General features: G+C 43.0%; 1 protein-coding gene across 4 annotated transcripts in view; it reads left to right on the plus strand.

The window, feature by feature from the left end:
• svila (supervillin a) overlaps positions 1–17,936 on the plus strand; it is a 68,921-nt gene extending 50,985 nt beyond the window's left edge. The window contains exons 20-41 of one of the 4 annotated variants that reach the window (XM_050057303.1): positions 566–731; positions 1,257–1,340; positions 2,146–2,232; positions 4,874–5,051; positions 5,167–5,339; positions 5,991–6,146; positions 7,320–7,456; positions 8,029–8,176; positions 8,258–8,403; positions 8,562–8,737; positions 9,106–9,256; positions 9,337–9,616; positions 11,092–11,246; positions 11,360–11,465; positions 12,028–12,235; positions 12,397–12,530; positions 12,626–12,781; positions 13,567–13,710; positions 13,872–13,993; positions 14,232–14,387; positions 15,560–15,580; positions 16,863–17,936. In XM_050057303.1, coding sequence (XP_049913260.1) covers positions 566–731; positions 1,257–1,340; positions 2,146–2,232; positions 4,874–5,051; positions 5,167–5,339; positions 5,991–6,146; positions 7,320–7,456; positions 8,029–8,176; positions 8,258–8,403; positions 8,562–8,737; positions 9,106–9,256; positions 9,337–9,616; positions 11,092–11,246; positions 11,360–11,465; positions 12,028–12,235; positions 12,397–12,530; positions 12,626–12,781; positions 13,567–13,710; positions 13,872–13,993; positions 14,232–14,387; positions 15,560–15,580; positions 16,863–16,949 — 3,171 coding nt within the window. In that variant the 3' untranslated portion in view covers positions 16,950–17,936. The remainder of the gene's footprint in view (positions 1–565; positions 732–1,256; positions 1,341–2,145; positions 2,233–4,873; positions 5,052–5,166; positions 5,340–5,990; positions 6,147–7,319; positions 7,457–8,028; positions 8,177–8,257; positions 8,404–8,561; positions 8,738–9,105; positions 9,257–9,336; positions 9,617–11,091; positions 11,247–11,359; positions 11,466–12,027; positions 12,236–12,396; positions 12,531–12,625; positions 12,782–13,566; positions 13,711–13,871; positions 13,994–14,231; positions 14,388–15,559; positions 15,581–16,862) is intronic. The other 3 variants (XM_050057304.1, XM_050057305.1, XM_050057306.1) reach the window with 3 other exon arrangements.
• The last annotated feature ends 2,447 nt before the right edge of the window (positions 17,937–20,383 follow it).

Consider the following 20,383-nt stretch of genomic DNA (forward strand, 5'->3'; position numbering starts at 1 on the left):
TTATGTGTTTTTGGACGTTTGAATCTGGGGCGCCGTCAGCCTCCATTAGGTGGAGTTGTGTTGCTACCCCCTCTCCCCTTGGATCTCCGCAAGGGATGTGAGGACACTAAAACTTCACCTGAGCCTCCCTCGGCATATGGGTGAGTAGATAATGGCTGAATTTTCATTTTTGGGTGCACTATTCCTTTAAGATGGTTCAGTTGTGTTTTTATGTAGTTTATTTTTCCTTTCGCTGTAGTGTAGTGTGAGAACATACCTCCAAAGAAGGTATTATCAAGCTTGATAGCTAATAAAATATTTTTTGTACTCCTTCTGTTCAAGCCCAAGTGCCTGAGTCACTCCAAAAATTGTGACAAAAAGTACTGTTGTGGATACAGTTTGATGGAACGTGGGTACAAGATAAAACATTCACGTCGCATACTCACAGAATGCTTTCTGGAGTGCATCAAACAAACTAAGTAGAACAGTGTACCCTGAGGTGGATTATTCCTTTAATATTCAGTCCATTAAGAGTGTTGTAATGTACAGTAACTGACAGTAACTCCTCCTTTCTCTCATTTCTCAGAGGATAGCTGAGGCTGAGATGGAGAGCCAGGGCATGGACGCCCACATGTCCATCCAGGAGAGGAAACAGCTGATAGTAGCCCAAGAGGAGGCGTGGAAGACGAAAGGACACGGAGCCGCCAACGACTCCACCCAGTTCACCGTGGCTGCACGAATGGTGAAGAAAGGTCAGGCGTGCTTCCCCATATCTAAGAAGCGCATGCACACATGCTGAATTGCACTCAGGTCGTTAGACCAGAGAGAGTTAAGTCCGCAGTTCAGTCTCAGCTCTCTGCCCTGAATCCCCCAAAGCCCCCTTCTCAATTAGCAGCTGGGAAAAGTGACTCTCCTTTTCCCTCCATCAGGCCCAAGCACAACAGACAGCACTCTGCTCAGGCAGAAAATGATTGTATGGTTGGAGTTGTTCCCTATTAGCTCCGGGCTCAGCCAGAGGGGGCAGCTGATGGAAGGTTTCAGGGGAGTCGGTGGGTTTGGCCAGATTATATCTGATGGATAGTGGCGTAGGAAAGATTAGCAGCAGAGCTATTTTTCCTTAACCGTATCACAGGCAGCTTAAATGGTGTTTCTGTAGCTCTGGCTGCCTTTGAGGCTAGTGTTGTTAGCACTATATCCAGTGATTGCAACATAAGGGGAACGTACAACCTGGTTTTGTTGGGCTTTTGGTTGCTAACCTGTCTGTGTTCTTACAACAGGGTTGGCCTCCCCCGCAGCCCTCCAGTCTCCAGTGTCCTCCAAACCCAAGATCAGCAGCGTGGCCATCTCCAAACCACAGGAAGGTCAGTATTTATTCATCTGTGTGTGCTTTCCATGCTCTTTGTCTGCCTTCCTCCACATACTTGTATCCTCTGGTTACCTACTGTCACACTGCAGTCATGTGGAACCGTTTAATTCATGTAGCAGGGTTAATGAAGATTGTTGGGCTGAGCTGTTGCTCCAGTCTGATTTACACCTAATGACATGACTTTGTTACGTCCTCGAATGTCACCAGACAGTTGCCAAACAAATTCTACACAGTTCATTAACTGAATTGTTGCTCTGACTGAGCTGATGCACTGATGCTGAACAGATCTCATATGAGCACAGTGTAACTGATTGTCTTTGCTTCTCTTTCAAAAGACATGGAGGAGATGTCTGATATCGAAGGTGTATTCTCTTTCTTTGGTGTTGCACTGAATGCTATGTTCATCATCATCATCATCATCACCAAAACCACAAATATCATCAGCACTAATATGTGATGCTGCTGTGAGACTTCTATCAGGTTACCAGAGCCTAATAGAATAAAAACCATGGGATGATGTTTCCATCAATATGCATGAGTCTGGAGTGCAGAAGGATTCATACTTAGTGGCTGTTTACTGCTTGTGACTGACAGGAAATATGTTCAGATAACGTCATCATGACTGTGTGCAAGTGTTCATGCTCAGTCATTGGTCAGCTCAGCAGCAGCATCCGTGTGACTCTGGACAACAGAACCTCAGACTGCCTGCCTGTGCAGAGATATGATGCAAATGCAAAGTGAATTTATGGCTCTAACAGGTGTGTGTGTTGGTGTGTGTCTGTGTGCGTGTGGCTGTGCAGAGATCAAGGCCGTACCAGAGCTGAACCTGGAGTCTGACCTGAAGCTGGATAAACTGGAGTCATTCCTCGGCAAGCTCAACAGTAAAGGTCAGTGGTGTTCGGCATGTTGTCTCCAGGGTCGTCATGCCTCTACTTGGCACTGCACTCAGGTCTTTCACATGGTTCACACGATAACAAAATTAACCCTGCCCCCAACTAAGAACTTTCCTCATCGACCAGTAGTCATCATTTAGAGCCATTAGTTGACTTGTCACCTGCATGTTTTACAGAGAAATACAAAACCGTACTAATGAACCTTCATTAATATAGGCCTATATTTTATCTACAAGTGCACGTCACACACTGAGCGAGCCGCCTGTTAATGACGCTGTGGGCTAATGGGCATGTAGCTACTTCCATGTTTCAGATGATACGTCATGTTTGTAGTCGACCAATGAAGATGAGTTTACATATCACCTTGGGTTCGTCCTTCACCTTCTCAAAATGATCCCACACTTTGGATTTCCTGCCCGACATGTTATTAACTAGCCTGTGGAATAACCGCAGGTACCAGCCCTGGAAATTAACCTGACTCCTGTCTGACTGCTGAGCGTGGACACTTCCTGTGTCTGTCCTTTCAAAGTAAAGTCACACATGGTCCAGTCGTATAGGTTTGGATTTATTTTGACAAGGCGCAGCTCCTAATTGAGTTTGAATTTTTTTTTTTCTTTTCAATTTTTTGTTTGTCTGTTTGTTTTCTGCGACTAAGCGACCAATGAAATTTTGCCAACCATGACCTTTCTGGACGACTAATGTTTGGTCGACTATTGGGGGGCAGCCCTAAAGAAATGTATGATGTATGATTGAGACCAAACTCAGTGAATTAAATGCAGTATTCTCCGTCTAGTTCACTATAATTCATTTAGGATGCGAACAACTATTAGTGTTGCATTTTTCCAGGCATGTGCACGCATTTATTCTTCTCTACTTTAAGTAAATTTCTGTAAGAGTACAGTCGTGATAGATTTGGTGACACGTGTGGTTACAGGTTACAACAACTGTGTTTTAATAGAGCTGCTGTCAGAGTAGCACCTTGCTACATTAATGTAATGGCTGTTTAAAATGCCGGCCTCATGTTAGAATAAGCGAAAGTAACTTGTATGTAAAAGTCACCACTGCAGTCCTGCCTTGATGGATCAGACATTGGTTTCCATTTCACTTTCAAAACAGTAGTCTGAATTAAACACAGTCATATTAACATGAAGGCTACAGCAGCACTAGATTAAACAGCACAAAGAGAGATTAAATGTCTTCTTCAGCCTTCCTAAGAGCACTTTAATTAAAATGATTGCTTGATTAGCATCTTCTATGTAAAAATAAGCTTAATAAACAGTAAGACAGTTTGAATGAACGATTTTGAAGTTGTTGAGGAGGTTGTTCTCGTGTCAAATCAATCTTTAAAATAATTGTTTCCTTCACGCTGTAGGGCAAAAAGATTACTTTTAAAAAAACAACAACCTTCCTGCAGCTTTTCTACAACCATAATGATAACCCTGCCTATAATCTTAATTTTTGTGGATGAATGAATACTCAGCTGGACATTTTGCATGCAGCATGTGAGCACACAGGAATCCCAACTCAGTAACTTAACTATAGATGATGGAACTGATAAGAAGATTTGGTCACACTTCATAAGACAGCCCGCGTTTTAGAGTGTACCTCTCGTCCACTTTCTTACATATACTTTCCCGGGAGTTAGAGTATAACTCGTAGTCACTTGGCATATACTTCCCCGGGAGTTATACCCTAACTCCCGGGACTTGCCTGCACCTGAGGGGCACACAGAGAGCTCATGAGAGAGCAGATCAGCAAAGGCTGTTTAATATGGGTTTGAAATTTCTCGAACAAGTTCTTCCCATTCCCAAACCGTTGATCCAATCATGAAAACAAAGTGATGGTGAGAGAGAGCCACTTCTCGTGAACGCACGAGAACGCAAGTTATACCCTAACTCCCGGGGAAGTATATGCCAAGTGACCGCATCGTTATACTCTAACTCCTGGGAAAGTATGTGTAAGTTGTGTGGACGAGAGGTACACTCTAAAACGCGGGCTGTCTTATGAAGTGTTACCGAAGATTTATTGTGATGTGTTGTGAAAACAAGGTACGCATATTCCTCATTATGGTCTTTAACTGAGGCTTCAGCAGCAAAATAGGGTTAAAGATCCATCAGTGATGCAGCTTGTGAGCAAAAAACCAACATGGTGGCTTAGTGGCTAAGATGCTTCGTATACATCAGTGGTTCTCAAATGGTGTGCCGTGATGTCAATCCAGGTGTTTCTATGGGATTTTGTGATAACCAGACATTATTACTGCAATATTCAACTGGGCCTATACAAAAAGATATGAATGAATTTTTAATTGAGTGTATCAGTATGTTGTGCGCATTCATTTCCTAATAAAGAGGCAAACTCTAGCTGAAAAACATAATTTAATTAACAATCACGGGGAGCGTATTTGTCTCCATTAGTGCATGGGAATTCTAAGTGTGTGACACATCTAAAGCCCTGATTGGCAGCCAGTGTGAGGGATGATAACAGTTAAAAGGAGGAAGACGTGAGTGGGACAATGGACCACTTTATTGCACGGAGCAAATTACAACAAAGCACCAGTGAAGACGACCTACTACTAAAAGAAAAGAGAAAAGTAGAGACTGTATTGTTGTAGTAACTTTGTTTTGTTCCTCTTCAGTGTGCGGACTGCCAGAAGCGACCATCACAGTCACACAGAAGAAGGTAAAGGAAGTAATGACCCTCGAAGATGAAACGTTTTCCAAGTTCTACCGCCAAGTGGAGGAGCTCCCCGCCACCACCAACAAGGTGGAGATAGACGAAGACTTTGACGCCATCTTCGGTCCCCAGGTGCCAAAGTAAGCTCTCACTGCCAAGAGGTCATTTTTAATTGAGAACTCTGACTCTCTAATCATTGTGAGACTCCACTTTTTCTCTGTTGACAATGCTCCTTCTCCTCTGACTTCTGCTTAGGCTGACCTCGGAGATGGTGCAGCACAAGCGAGCGGTGCGCCCGGCGCGTAACGTCCAGTCGTCTAGAAACCCTCTGAAGATGCTGGCTGCCAGGGAGGACATCAGACACGAGTACACGGAGCAGAGGCTCAACATCGGCCTGCTGGAGAGCAAGAGGATGAAGGCTGAGAAGAGTGAGTGAGGCGCTCAGAGATACATGTGACAGGCTCTTTCACCCCTCAGAATAACTCTTGATGTTGTAATATTAAACCTTAAATGTTTTCAAGAGATATCGGTGCATTGTCAGTTTATTAAATTCGATCCAGGTTGTGTAAAGATCCATCCAGATTTTAATCCAAAAGGCTCCAACCTCCGCTACGAAATACAAGACAGCAAAATATGTCAGTCTCAGAGACAGAATTAAACGTCCCTGATATTATTCAGTCTATAAATTGTCTCTTCATGCTGTGAATTAACCCGCTCAAGCTACTTTAGGACTCGCACTGACCTACATGTAGAGCTGCAGTCAGTTTTCTGTCATTGTGCAGAGCAGTCCCTTAAAAAGCTGCACGTGATCTGCAGCTTGTTTTGAGCATGGCGTTAGATAACACACTAAGTCAATGTCACGGTACTCTCATAACTTCCTCCTTCACCTCCTCTGACAGCAGCAAAAACACTTAAACTGTCTCTGGGCTGTTCTATATTTGTTACAGTTATATAGAGACTGTTAGCGTCCAGCTTGAAAGGTCATTGTGTATCGCAGCTAAATGTAATGATTAAATATTGTGTGTTGTGTCGGTGTCTGTCTCACGGCCTGTCTCTGTGCTCTGTCGTGTTCACCGCAGTGAATAAGAACTCTGGTTTCTCTGACGTGGCTCTGGCTGGCCTGGCGAGCAAGGAGAACTTCAGCAACGTCAACCTGCGCAGCGTCAACATCTCCGAGCAGATGTCCAACAACAGCGCCGTGCCGTACAAGAAACTCATGCTTCTACAGGTCAAAGGTCAGTTGAGTTAACAGGCCACACTGAACGCACAAAGATACTCACATGCTGCACCACACTGTCCAAGGCAACACTCTCTGGTTTGGTTTAAACAGACCACACAGCCCAAGTGTTAAAGCACCCTGAACTATTGTTGTGTCTGTTTGCTCGCAACTCGGCCAGAACACAGGAACTTTTGGTCACTAACCCTCCATTTGGAAAACCACAGAGTTGCAACAGAGACTATAACGAGGTAATTAATAGGCATCTGTCCTGCGGGGACACACAGACAGTCATGTCCTACCAAGAAACATCTCTGTCTTCTGTTGAAAGCACAGCCCTTACAGAAGTATAATTGAGGGCAGGCTCCTCGAGCCTTGGCCAGGCTTTAGGATGTGGCTTGTTTACTACACAGCCGAGCCAGCCAAGCAGAAAACATCTGTCTGCATTTTCCTAATCTTTTAAATTAGCTTGTTTGCTTAATGGAGACATATCTGTGAAATATAGAGCCAGTGAGGCAGCATATTTACCAGCACTTAAGATGTTAAGAACATGGAAAAACAAATAGCTACTGTTTTTTTTTCACAAAGCTTTGGAGGATGCTGCATTCAAGAGCGTCCTTTCCAGAGGATATCTAAAAGGGGAGACGAGAGTGGGTCTATTTCGGTGTCTTTGCACCTCCTCCACACGTCTGTCGGTGACAGCTGTGGCTCTAAATCATTCTCCCCAGGTCACCTCACACTGTCCTGGGCTGATCCTCCCCTCAAAACCCCACTGTCTGTAATCCACAGTAAATCCACTGCAGCGCTTTGTTAGAAGGTTGGCGGTCCCAGTCTGACAGGGCCGGGAGTTTAGAATAGTTTCTGCTGGTTTCTGCTTTAAACACCTGAACAGCCAACTGGATCACGAGTCACTGAGGCCCTCCAGTTTGTAATGAGACACTTTATGATTTTAATATAGGTGGTAAACAAGCAATGCTACGTGGAAAGAGAGGTTTTCAATTCGAAAGCGTCAGCACTCAACAAGGCAGATACACGTACATGAATGTACAGGGTCAAATGGCGATGGCTGGCACATCATTGCCCCAACACCTCTAGTTTGATAATCCAGGCATGTTGATAGTGATAATCAGAGCTCTCACCGATAAGCCACCTGTCTGTGTGTTGTTTTTTTTCCGTGCCTGTGCAACACCAGGCCGACGGCACGTCCAGACCAGGCTGGTGGAGCCCAGAGCGTCCTCCCTCAACAGCGGCGATTGCTTCCTGCTCATCACGCCGCACCACTGCTTCGTCTGGACCGGAGAGTTTGCCAACGTCATCGAAAAGAACAAAGTGAGTGTGGCTTTGTAACGCTGCAAAATAACACAAGAAATTAAAAATGAGTGGAGTCAGGCAGGTGTTATGTGGGGCAGACTCCACATGCAGGATGTAGACACAGCCCTGAGAGGAAGCAATGGTGGCACGGTGCAGGAAGACGTGTGTGTTGACTGAGAGGAAGTGTGTGTGTGTGTCTGGGGCTCATTGCAGGAAAAAGACACAAAACAAGGCTATTGTTCAAAGCCGAGACTGATGAGCTGTGATTGGCTGAGCAGAGCGCTGACCTCAATTGGACCAAAAGGAAAGCTCTGAACTGTGGCCCCTCCTTATTTATGAGGAGGGTTGTTTAGTTCAGGTCATTAAAGTTTGCAGACTCTTCCTGAGTAATGAACTTGAGCTTTTTTCCCTCAGAATGATGGGTTTCAAAAAATAAACCTAAAAAATGTGTGGATGCATTCCTCGTGTTCTTGTCCAAGTATGAGCAGCATGTTAACCATGTGTGCTTTTTATTCAAACTGACAGAAGGCCTGTGTTTTTTTAATTAACAGAACTCATAAGTAAATTATTCTTCTCTGTCATCTTTCCAGGCGTCAGAGTTAGCAAACTTCATCCAGAGAAAGAGGGATTTGGGTTGCCGAGCGAACTACGTCCAGGTCATCGAGGAGGGCGTCGGCACGAACAGCCACGCAGCCAAGGATTTCTGGAAGATTCTGGGAGGGCAGTCGAGCTATCAGTGTAAGGATTTGCACCTAAAATAAACTCAATCAGTCTTTGAAACAGTGAAATGCGAGCTGAATCTTGTCTTTCTTCTTGCAGCTGCAGGAACTCCAGATGAGGACGAGCTGTACGAGGGAGCCATCGTGGAGACAAACTGTATTTACCGCCTGATGGATGACAAACTGGTCCCAGATGATGATTTCTGGGCCAAGGTGCCCCGTTGTTCCCTGCTCGACCCCAAGGAGGTCAGATACATGTTTAAAACATTCATCTTGACTTTGTGAAAAATCAGCCAGGGATTTAAAGCCACTCTGAGAATAAAAAATGACACAGCAGGAGACAGCAAATCCCGCTGGTACTGTTGGCTCACAAAAATAAACACTGCCTCTGTGTTTCTGTGCAGGTGTTAGTGTTTGACTTTGGCAGCGAGATGTACATATGGCATGGAAAGGAAGTGACGCTGGCACAGAGGAAGGTGGCCTTCCAGCTGGCCAAGCACCTGTGGAACGGCACCTTCGACTACACAAACTGTGACATCAACCCGCTCGACCCCGGAGAGTGCAACCCACTCATACCCAAGTATGGGAACAAAAATATAGATCATTATAGCACAGTGTGTGTGTACACTATTGTCTGGTGTTCATCAAGCATCAGACTCACAATATGAGACAACAACTTCTTTACACTAGAGCAGGGGTGTCAAACATACAGCTGTGGGCCAGAACTGCCCACCAAAGGGTCCAATCCGGCCCACTAGATGACGAGAAAGAAACCATCTAAATGATGTTTTAGTCTGAATGTAGAGTTTCAGTGCTCTTAATATTTGTTGCACAGGAGTAAATGGCACAGATGACTGCTGCTATGACTACTGTGCAACTGTGTATTGAGAGCACTTAATTGAAGGTCTGGTATGTGTCAGTGACGTGCTGTGTCCTCTTCACCTGTAGGAAAGGTCAGGGCCGACCTGACTGGGCGGTGTTCGGCAGACTGACCCAACACAACGAAACCACCCTGTTCAAAGAGAAGTTCCTGGACTGGAGCGAATCCAGGAAATCACCCAGTCCCACAAAAAACAACGACCTCATCGCCGATCAAAAGGTATCTAAATCATGAAAATCTTATCAGTGTGGTTTAGAGGATCATTGAGAGTACTAAATACAAGTTTCTGTCCACCTCAGGAGCAGCCCACGTCCGATCAGCCCCATGTGTACAACGCCTCCCTGATGCTGCCCGTCGATCAGGCGCCCGTCTGCACCAAACTGGACGGGTTTAACGTGGGGCGGGGCTACGGCCTGGTGGAGGCGGAGGAGTGGCGGAGCTACGAGATCACCACGCTGGGGGTGGAGGTGTGGCACATCCTGGAGTTCGACTACAGCCGCCTGCCGCGCCAGAGCATCGGGCAGTTTCACGAGGGCGACACGTACGTGATGAAGTGGAAGTACATGGTCAGCACTGCAGGTTGGTATCGTCTGTTTTCACATATGCACCATCACTGGAGGATCTTGAGTTCCATTTTAGTAGTCAGTAGTATTAAATCTTTATTGATGACTTCATTCAAGTGCCTAATAATGACCCAATGGAGTTACTCTAACAAGCCAGAACAAGTTAGATAGTCCATATTTAGCCTGAAGATATTTGCCTCCTCCTCAGAAGCCACAACATAAGATGATCCTAGTTTTTATGTGGGTTACTGTAGATGTAGGCCGCTACAGCTGCACATCACATCCTTCTCTGATGTACGTCTGACCCACTCTGAATACATCCATCTTTGATTCAGACACCAGTAGTGTAAATCAGAGTAGTTAACCCCACAAGAGACTCTCCTGTGGTGTTTGGTCAGAAACACAAAAAACTAGTAAACATTAGATTGTCCATTTTAGATCTGATTATACATTGTTTATTATAGGATTATCGGTAACACTTTACTTGAAGGTATCTACATAAGAGTGACATGACACTGTCATAACTATGACATGACACTGTCATGAACTTGTCATAAACATTATGTACATGTCATAAATGTTCATGACTGCTGTCATTAAGTGTCATTTGGTTTTTGTCATGACAAGTTGACATTGTTTGGGTTGTCTTGATTATGACAACTTGACATTAATTAAAGTGACATTACCAGAAGTTGTCTTTGTCATGACAAGTTGACATTACCAGAAGTTGCCTTTGTCATGACAAGTTGACATTACCAGAAGTTGCCTTTGTCATGACAAGTTGACATTAGATTTGTTTGGGATGTCTTGATTATGACAACTTGACATTAACCAGGATGACATTACCAGAAGATGTCTTTGTCATGACAACTTGACATTAATTAAAGTGACATTACCAGAAGATGTCTTTGTCATGACAAGTTGACATTACCAGAAGTTGCCTTTGTCATGACAAATTGACATTAGATTTGTTTGGGATGTGCTTATTATGACAACTTGACATTAATCAAAGTGACATTACCAGAAAATGTCTTTGTCATAACAACTTGACATTAAATTTGTTTGGGATGTCCTTATTATGACAACTTGATATTAACCAGGGTGACATTACCAGAAGATGTCTTTGTATCAATCATTATGTCAACTTGTCATAAACACAAAAAGAGGTGAATTTCTTGTTAATGTCAAGTTGTCATAATCAAGACAACCCAAACAATGTCAACTTGTCATTACAAAAACCAAATGACATTTAATGACAGCAGTCATAGATGTTTATGACATGTACATAATGTTCATGACAGGTTCATGAACGTGTCATGTCATAGTTATGACAGTGTCATGTCACCCTTATGTAGATACTTTCAAGTAAAGTGTTACTGGGTTATGTTCTATTATTAGTTAAAATGTTTAAGCCAAAGGTTTATTGTTTGCCAGGTCTGTAGTCACACATTAATCAGACACTTCATCTTTCCAACAATCTCTCGCCATCAGTTGGAAGGAGACAGAACCCGGAGCAGCAGAAGACGGCGGGGGCGGGGAAGGAGAAGTGCTGCTACTTCTTCTGGCAGGGCCGCAACTCCACCGTCAGCGAGAAAGGAACATCTGCACTGATGACGGTGGAGCTGGACGAGGAGCGGGGAGCACAGGTACACGAGAGAGTGTGTATGACAGAGAAATATCACAGAGTATTCAAGTCTCATTTCTTTGTCGGCCCACTCTTTGTAAGCTTTACTCCTGTTTTATTTCATCCTTCCTCCAGGTTCAGGTGCAGCAGGGTAAAGAGCCGCCATGTTTTCTGCAGTGCTTCAAAGGAGGGATGGTCATCCACTCAGGGAGGAGAGAAGAGGAGGAGGAGAACTCCCAGAGTAAGACCACATTACTGCTGCTGCTATTTCAGCATTATCTGAAAAGGATAAATAAGCAAATAGTCTGTTTAGAGGTCGTATTTTCTAAATTATACTTGATCTCTGACGGTTCTAAATGAGTAACACCCGCACTATAGCAGTCATAAGTTCATAATCGACCCATAATGAGTGACTCATATACTTGAGAACTGTGATGTAGCTTAGAGGAGAATTAGATTTGCGAGAATAGAAACCATCCTGAGGGATAAACACTCCCACTGAAGCTTTCAGGAGCTCCATATTTTCCAACACCTCACATAACTGAGCTCTTGTTTTTTTTGTTTTTTTTTGGCTCCAAGTTACACTTTAGTTAGGAAGTTTTTTTTGTTTCACAGTTAATGTGAACGAGGTCGCAGATACAAGCAGCCGAAATGAGTTTCCTCAGAAGGGTAATGGTAGGATGGAGTTAATGTGAATGAAACTTTCTAGATATGAGCCCTACTAGATACTCGAAAATGTAAAATAAAACATTTATTTACTCCAGTGTTTGTCTCTCACCTCTTGCCCTGCCTGCTCCCTGCAGATGACTGGCGCCTGTACTGTGTGCGAGGGGAGGTGGAGGTGGAGGGCCACCTGCTGGAGGTGGCCTGTCACTGCAGCAGCCTGCGCTCCAGGGTCTCGATGGTGCTGCTGAGCGTCAGCCAGGCCCTCATCTACCTGTGGCACGGCTGCAAGTCTCAGGCACACACGCGGGAGGTGGCTCGCACCGCCGCCAACAAAATCAAAGAACAGTGAGTGGAAACTTCATTTTCTCAGTCAGCACATATCAAAGTGACGCTAATGGAACTGTGGTATTGAACATCCTTCAAAATCTATTGACATCAATCCATTTCTGATTTGTTTTCACGCTGCCATTCTCACCAGTCAGTATGACGTGTTCTTCTTTGTGCAGCTGTCCTCTGGAAACAGGCCTCCACAGCAGCAGCAAGGTGACCATCCGGGAATGTGACGAGGGAGCTGAGCCCTCAGGATTCTGGGAACCTCTCAGCAGGAGGGACAGGAAAGCGTACGACTGCATGCTGCAAGGTGAGGGAACCGAAAGACTTTCAACATATTTTTATTCACTATAATCAGCTGTGGGTGGTGTAATTAACTGGATATGTGTATTTGTCGACCGTCAGACCCAGGGAGGTTTAACTTCTCGCCACGTCTGTACCAGCTGAGCAGCAGCTCGGGGGAGTTTGCAGCTGTGGAGTTTCTGTTCCCTGCCAGAAACCCTAAGGAGGTTAACTCTATGCCTTTCCTGCAGGAGGACCTTTATGCAGCTTCTCAGCCAGGTACACACATGCATTCCTCCTACTGTACATGTGAATATAATAATGGCACATACAGTATATACAGGGTGCTTTATAACATAGTCAAAGATGATTTAAACAGCAGCATATCTTTAGCTGATTACACTCATTTCTTCACTAGTGATGGCCAAATGAAGCCTCATGAAGCATTTTCTTTATTTCCTGAGCCCACTAGATGGCGCTTTTTGTTCAACAAAAGGTTGAGAGCACACTGAATTGCCATTCTTTGAGCCTCTCTCTTTAAACCATGAGCGCCATCTAGTGGACTCAGAAATGAAAGAAAATGCTTCATGAGGCTTCATTTGGCCATCACTATTCTTCACTCCAGCTGTAATCTGAAAGGAAAGAAAGACTGTTGACACATTAAATGACACTGAAGTTTACTCTTCAGGATGATTCTAATATCGACATTTGAGAGTTGGAGGATCTGACAAAAATATATCAGTGGATATTCATTAATTAGACATTAGCACATTAGCTAAACAAACATTTCTGCTATCAGTAGTATCTCTCCATGATCACTTTAGTGTGTTTAAGAGTTTCTGTGGATGAAGAGGATTTACTTAGTGTGTGTGTTTTCATCCAGTAACATGAGCAAATCATCCAAAACTTTGTGTTTTTCATAATCCTCCATTTGTAAACCAAAAACCAACTCCTAACCATAAAGTATGCGGCTGTGAAATGTGATGAGCGACCACTTTACGAAACTGCCATCACTCTGAAAGTCTAAAAATGGCGTCCTCGTCTTTGCTTTCTGTGCCGTTCAGCCCTGTTCCTTGTGGACAACCACCACGAGGTGTATCTGTGGCAGGGCTGGTGGCCTCAGGACAGCGAAAGCACCGGCTCAGCCCGGATCCGCTGGGACTCGGACAGGAAGTGCGCCATGGAGACGGTGCTGCAGTACTGTAAAGGTATTCAGCAAACGCACCATTTAAGCTATTTCTTTCATAAGGTAATGTTGAGAACATTGTCACAACACTACGACTGCCTGGAACCAAAATCCCAAAAACGAGGAAATGAAGTGAGTAGATTGTGTCTTTAAAACCGCTCATGTGTTGTGTTTTTCCTACAGAGAAGAATGGGAAGAAGCCTCCCAAAGCGTATCTGATCCACGCTGGTCTGGAGCCGCTCACCTTCACCAACATGTTCCCCAGCTGGGAGCACAGAGAGGACATCGCTGAGATCACTGAGAGGGTGTGTGGATCAAATTATATTATCTGAGTACTCCCAGCTATTATCTGATATGAGCCAGTTGTGCTCACAGTGTCTGCCTGTAGCCATTAGTGTGTGTACTGTAGAAACACATGCTGTTACTGCACAAAAAAGAGGCGTCCAGGTGTACGCCATTATCACTTTGCTTTCCTAAATAAATTTATCATCTACTGTCCGACTTTGCGTTGAAAAGTAATGTACTTTGTGTGTGTGTTGTCAGGAGGCAGAGGTGTGTAACCAGATTATTCTAGTGGAGGACGTGTTGGCCAGGCTGTGTAAGACCACATACCCGCTCGCAGAGCTTCTGGCCCGGCCACTTCCTGAGGGCGTGGACCCTCTTCGCCTGGAGGTCTACCTGTCTGATGAGGACTTTGAGGTGAGAACATGCAGTCTGCACACATGGGCTACATTGCTCTTTTTACACTGATAAATCACAACCACGATGACTGTAGTGGAGTGTGTAGCAGCTGTTCCCTCAGGAGACTGTTGAAACCAAAACAGAGATAAAAGAGAGTGAATATTGGACTTAAATTTGTCAGGTGGACAGAAACACGACTCCAAATGAATGTTAATGTTGCGCCTTGACTGCTGTATGTACCCAAGTGGCTATAAAGCTGATTAGTGCTGCTTCAAAGTACAAAATAATCACAGTATGTTACACCTTTAAATGATAGTTATAACCTTCAGGAGAATCGTCGTTTAGTGATGCTGCACAAAACACCCTTAAGTCTTCTCCTCCTTCTCCTTAAGGGTTTCATTAAATGTTCACTTAAGTATGTATGGTTTTCTCCTTGTCTTGGTTTTATACTTAAGGAATCCCAAGACCGTTGCACAAAAGACCTTAGCAACCAAAGCAAGGTAAAAAAAACAACAACAACAAAAGAAACTTAAGGGACCTCTGACTCTATCTTAACTGCAGCATGACTGAGTTTTTGGTGATAAATGAAAAAACTAACACACCTCGAGAAGAGTGTTCTGCGGCCAGAAGGTACCAGTGGATGCTCTTTTATGAAGTATCCATTAATTTTTGTTGCTTCTCCCTACAATCCTTGGGGATCAAATTTACGGTGTAGTTTAACCTTTTCCTCCTCTGACCAGTGTGGTTTTCTTGTCTTCTTTTCATCTGCCATTTTTTCGCTATCTAACAATAAGACAATTTTCTGAGACGATAACAGGCATCACAGGCCTGAGTCCAAGCAAACAAACAATCTCCATGGAAACTTTTTGTGCTGTAAAATCTCTTTTAATGCAGGAAACCTTTTACAGGATTCTGTGCAACTGTATAAGTTTCTCAGCTAAGGAGAAATCAATCCTTAAGTGGCATACTTAAGGAGAAAATTTAAGGTGTTTTGTGCAACCGCTCCCAGATAATTTTCTGCAGATATCTTCTTCCTGACTTATCTTTGGCTCTGTATCAGTTATTCAGCTTTTTCAGATTTCCCTTACATTCACTGCTCTCTTCCTCTTTGTTTCCACAACCTTGTCTCTCATCATGTTCCATCGTCTTGTCTTTGTCAACTTATCTTCTTCATTCATTCCACCCTCCAGGGTGTAGGGGCTAATGGGAAGGTGAGTCATCTGACTTGAGCATGGGTGACGTGGACTCGTGCTCCTGTTGCACAGCATCCTCACTACTCACACAACTTAAAGGAATAGTTCACCCCCACAAATGATCATTTGTGTATAAATTACTCGCCCTGTTTTATGTTGAATTCTTGAAGCTCAACCTCCACGGTGAACAAAGAATCTGGAAAACTGAGAAAAATTCTTGGGGAATTGACGTTATCAGGGACCACGTTAAACAACAGCAAAACTACATGAAAACATAAGTTAAAATCTCTCACACAACTCGTGCAGTATAATCCAACTCTTATTTATCCAGTCATGTGCAAAGTTCCTCCAAACAGACAGTTGGGGACTGGACTAGAAGTGAAACTTGTCTTTGCTTACTTGAAAGCCAGACTCCATTGAAAAAAATACTGATTTTTACCTCGCTGAACACAGGAGCTGCTGGTCTACTGCTGCCTTGAATTGGTAGTTTGTTTGAGTTATTGTGTGACTTTGGAGTTTTAAAGGGTTCGTTCAGATTCACAAATGTCACCCAATAACACAAGCATACCCCTGATTGAGGCAGCAGTAGACCAGCAGCTCCTGTGTTCATGGTGGTAAAAATACTGTTCTTGTCAATGGAGTCTGGTTTTGAAGAGAGCACAGCTTTCAGTTCAGTTTCTCATCAGAAGGGCTGCTTGTTTCGGGAAGTACAGAGCATACGACTGGATAAATGAAACTTTAATTTAAATGTGTGAGTTCTGTGAGATGTTTTAGTTTTTCTGTTGTTAAACACGGACAACTATGACTTAAATATTTTAAGAATTTTCTCAGTTTTTGGATTCTTCGCTCACTGTGGAGGCCTGCAAGTAAACTATACAAATGGTGATTTTGGGGGTGAAGTATTCCTTTAACTATTTCCTGTCCAACTCTTCCTCATCGCTCTTTTTTGTCCTTTTGATAAATCATCTAACTCCTCTCCTGTTCAGCATGTTCACTTACAATCTGCCAGCTGGTGTGGTCACAACTGAATCCTGGAGATATGAGCACTTTGACCATATTTTACTGGGGATGTGAGTTGAAGAATGACGTTCTTAATCTCACTCACGCATGAGTGTGTTCTCAGAGGTTACTCATTCCTCACAATGCAAGCTGCAGGATGGGTTTGACATTCTGAACGTGATGCTGAACAGTCTGTGCGGTAAATTGTGATGTGACCGTGACTGCTTCATGCTGATTGTGTGTGTGTGTGTGTGTGTGTGTGTGTGTGTGTGTGTGTGTGTGTGTGTGGCTGCTCCCACAGAAAGCCCTGGAGATGAGCAGAGAGGAGTACGGGGGTTTGCCCGGATGGAAGCAGGTGAACTTGAAGAAAGCCAAGGGACTTTTCTGAGTGTATGAAACAGAGCTCTGACCTGAGGACACCAGGATGTTGTTTGTCTCCTCTTCTGTTTACGTGTGGACACAGCAGAGGCTCAGGGGCTGCCTCTCCTGAGTCAACCCTTCGATGGAGGGTTGAGGAGTGATGAAGGTATGGAAAAGGTGATCAGTGGACGAGAGGTGTGCCAGCTTCTTGTGCTGCGGATTTCCCTCCCATCTGCTTTTTGTGTTGGTATTGTGGTCGTGTGAGTAGGAGCAAACGTAGGCGAATGCACTTCTGAGTGAACGTGTTCTTTAAAATCACTCTGGAAACTTGAAGTTTCAGATGACGTCCATGAGCAGGGAGTGCAGGTGGAAGAACTTTACTGAATTTAATGTTAATGTACATATGTACCATACGCACAACAGCCCAGTGCCCTTACATTGCAGCCATGTGTCAGAGTGGGAGCAGGCCTGTCAACCTGCTCCACACACTCCACATCACACTCTCTGCTATTCTTGTATGTATGTTTGTGCATTACAGATAATTTATATTTATCAAGTCCACATAGGAATTTTTTAAAAAGCAGCGTCATGAATATTCACCGAGCTAAAACCGATTGAATGAGCTGTGTAATTAATGTGGAGGAGGTCTGTGTCATATGTTGATAGATAGTGGATATTACAGAACTCTCCCTCGCTGTACAGATCACCATTTGCCATTTACAAATCAAGCAATGCAGCTGCGTTGAAATGCGTCGAGTGTCATTATTGTTTCAGGCAGAGAAAAAAGGACACAGGCTGGATGCACGGCGAAGACAGTGACGATGAAATGTATTTGATTTTTCAACCCTACAGTGTATAGTGCCTTGCTTTTGTGTACAGTTTATATACAGATCCTAGTCTGCATTTTGAAGACTTTTTTTGTGATATAAAGAAATATTAGAGAAATAAACTCTGAATGTTGGAAAGTAAGAACATCATTGCTGCCTTTTGTTTCTTCTATGGTTTTGTATTAAGTACAATATTGACTTTATTTATTCATACACTGTGGTAGAGTCATTCAGTGTGACCACAATATGAAAGCTTCCTTTATCATCCAGTAGAGGGCAGTGTAATACAAATTTCTGTGCACTCATGACTTGGAGAGATACTCAGATGATCCGTTGGATTCACGGTGAGTCACATTTAAATCCTGTCAGATTACTCTGTTACTATCAATAACACCAAACACACTGTTTTTTCATCACTATTCTCTAATCAAATGCACCTGCTGTAGATCCATCTGTGTTAAACTGTTGAATACTGACTAAACAAAACTTAAAGTACGCAGGAAGACATATAGAGAGACAGAGTGCAGAGTGGTTCCCGTTAGGGGTGGGCGATATGGCCTTAAAATAATATCACAATATTTTTGCAATTACGATATGAAAAATTAGTAGAAAAACAATGTATTATTGATTTAAAGTCATAGAGTTGCAATAAAGTATGTGATCTAGTTTGCTTCAAATATTCAGCAAACACTAAACAAAAATTATCTAATTTCTTTAGTTTGTGAACAACAACAGTAACTCAGAGTGAGATTCAGATTCTGTTACAATATTAATAGTTCAACAAATTACACATTTAAAAAGCTCCCAGATACAAAAAATGTCCCCTGGGATATATACAGTATATATATATAAATCAACAGCTGATTTCCTTCTTTTAGTAAAATCCTAAATGGTTGTTTTTTTTCCACCTGGACCTTTATGCTCTGCCATTTCTCCTCTAATCATCACGCTGTAACCTGTGACAGGCTGTTATGATACCACAACTATCACACACTCACATATATGGAGCTTTTTGTCGAGCTGCGAGCATCACGTAGGTTTACATTACCAAAGGTTTATGACAAAATCACTTGACGACTCCTGTGTGTGCACGGTGAGAGAGGAGAGAGAGAGACGCTGTGCTGCTGCCAGAGGAGCCGCTGAATGAGTTCCCTCTGAGCGGTAAGTCGCTACAAGAGTCTGAGAAGTCCGGGGCTGTTCATAAAACATCCAGGACGCCACAGTTTATTCCACACTACTGAAGCTGCTCCTCTTTTTGGATCCACCATGGAGTCTGTGATAATTTCAATTTTAGTATTATATTATATTAGTTGGTATTAAAATGGTGTTAAAAGTCAGCGGTGAGTCCATGATTGTACTGAGGGAACAAAAGCCGACTGAATATGACTCACAGCAGACAGGTTGACTTGTCATCGTAGGAAACACACAGGTGTGACTAATAACATTAATGATGCTGATGGCTCTGTTTTATTCACGTGTTCCAGTAAACTGTGACGGTGTGACAGCGAGCCAACCTGAAGCTGGAATTCAGCCATCATTAATTGTGTTATTTACACCTGAGCTCTACCTACAGACGGTGACACGTCGACATGTATTTTATTTGGGAACAATGACGACACAAAGGTGCTCTGATGCTAACAAGTGGTTAGAGTGTGTAAACAACAACACGGCAGATTTGTGGGAAGAAAATAACAACAATGTAATTTAAACATGTCAAAATATGAAGTCTATCGATCAGTATATCAATATATCCATATTATATTGATATTCATATATGAAACTAGATATGGTCGCAGATTTTTGACATCATAGCATCCTAAGTCTTGTCCTGGTCTTAAAGGCTGCATTACAGTAAATGATGTCATTTTCTGAATCTACCAGACCCTTGTAGCTTTTCTATTATTATCCATCACCCATTTAGTCATTATACTCACATTACTGATGCTGGGTGAGAAGCAGGGACACCTTCATCAGGGCTGACACAACCTGTATGTGTTTGGGCTGTGGGAGGAAGCAGGAGAACACACAGACACATGGAGAACCTGGGGAACCCACACTGACACAGGGAGAACATGCAAACGCCACACAGAAGGGCCCCACCCGACCGGCTGGCAGGTTTTACGACGTCATTCTCACCAATAAGTCTTGAATGTTTATATTTATTCAACATGCAATGCACATAACTAAACATATTTGTTATGTTTACTCTTGTTTTATTCTGTTAATGTTTAAATTGTAGTCACATTTTCACACTTACAGCCTCAGCATAGTGACGACACATTTTATTTTTAATATATTTTAATATCTTAACCTGAAGGGTATCTGATTTTTAATGTTTTTTGACATAATATGTATGTTATTTTACCGTATAATTGGCATTTATCAACTATAATATACTGTATTTTAATTAATTTTGACTTTAAAAATCTACTCTGTATTTTTACAGTTATTGTACGTAGTTCTGTGATACGGTTATTTACTGTAATTTTACGATATCCGTTTGGAAACTTTGCTGCAGTGCTTTTACTGTTTTGTTTTTTTTTACTGTTTTGTTTTGTTTTGTTTTTTTACAGTGAATAGTGCATAATGCACATTTTATTTTTAATTTAAAGCAGTTTCATTGCTATTTTATTTT

The sequence above is a fragment of the Epinephelus moara genome, chromosome 11, assembly GCF_006386435.1.
Source record: "Epinephelus moara isolate mb chromosome 11, YSFRI_EMoa_1.0, whole genome shotgun sequence".
Classification (NCBI taxonomy): Eukaryota; Metazoa; Chordata; class Actinopteri; order Perciformes; family Serranidae; genus Epinephelus; species Epinephelus moara.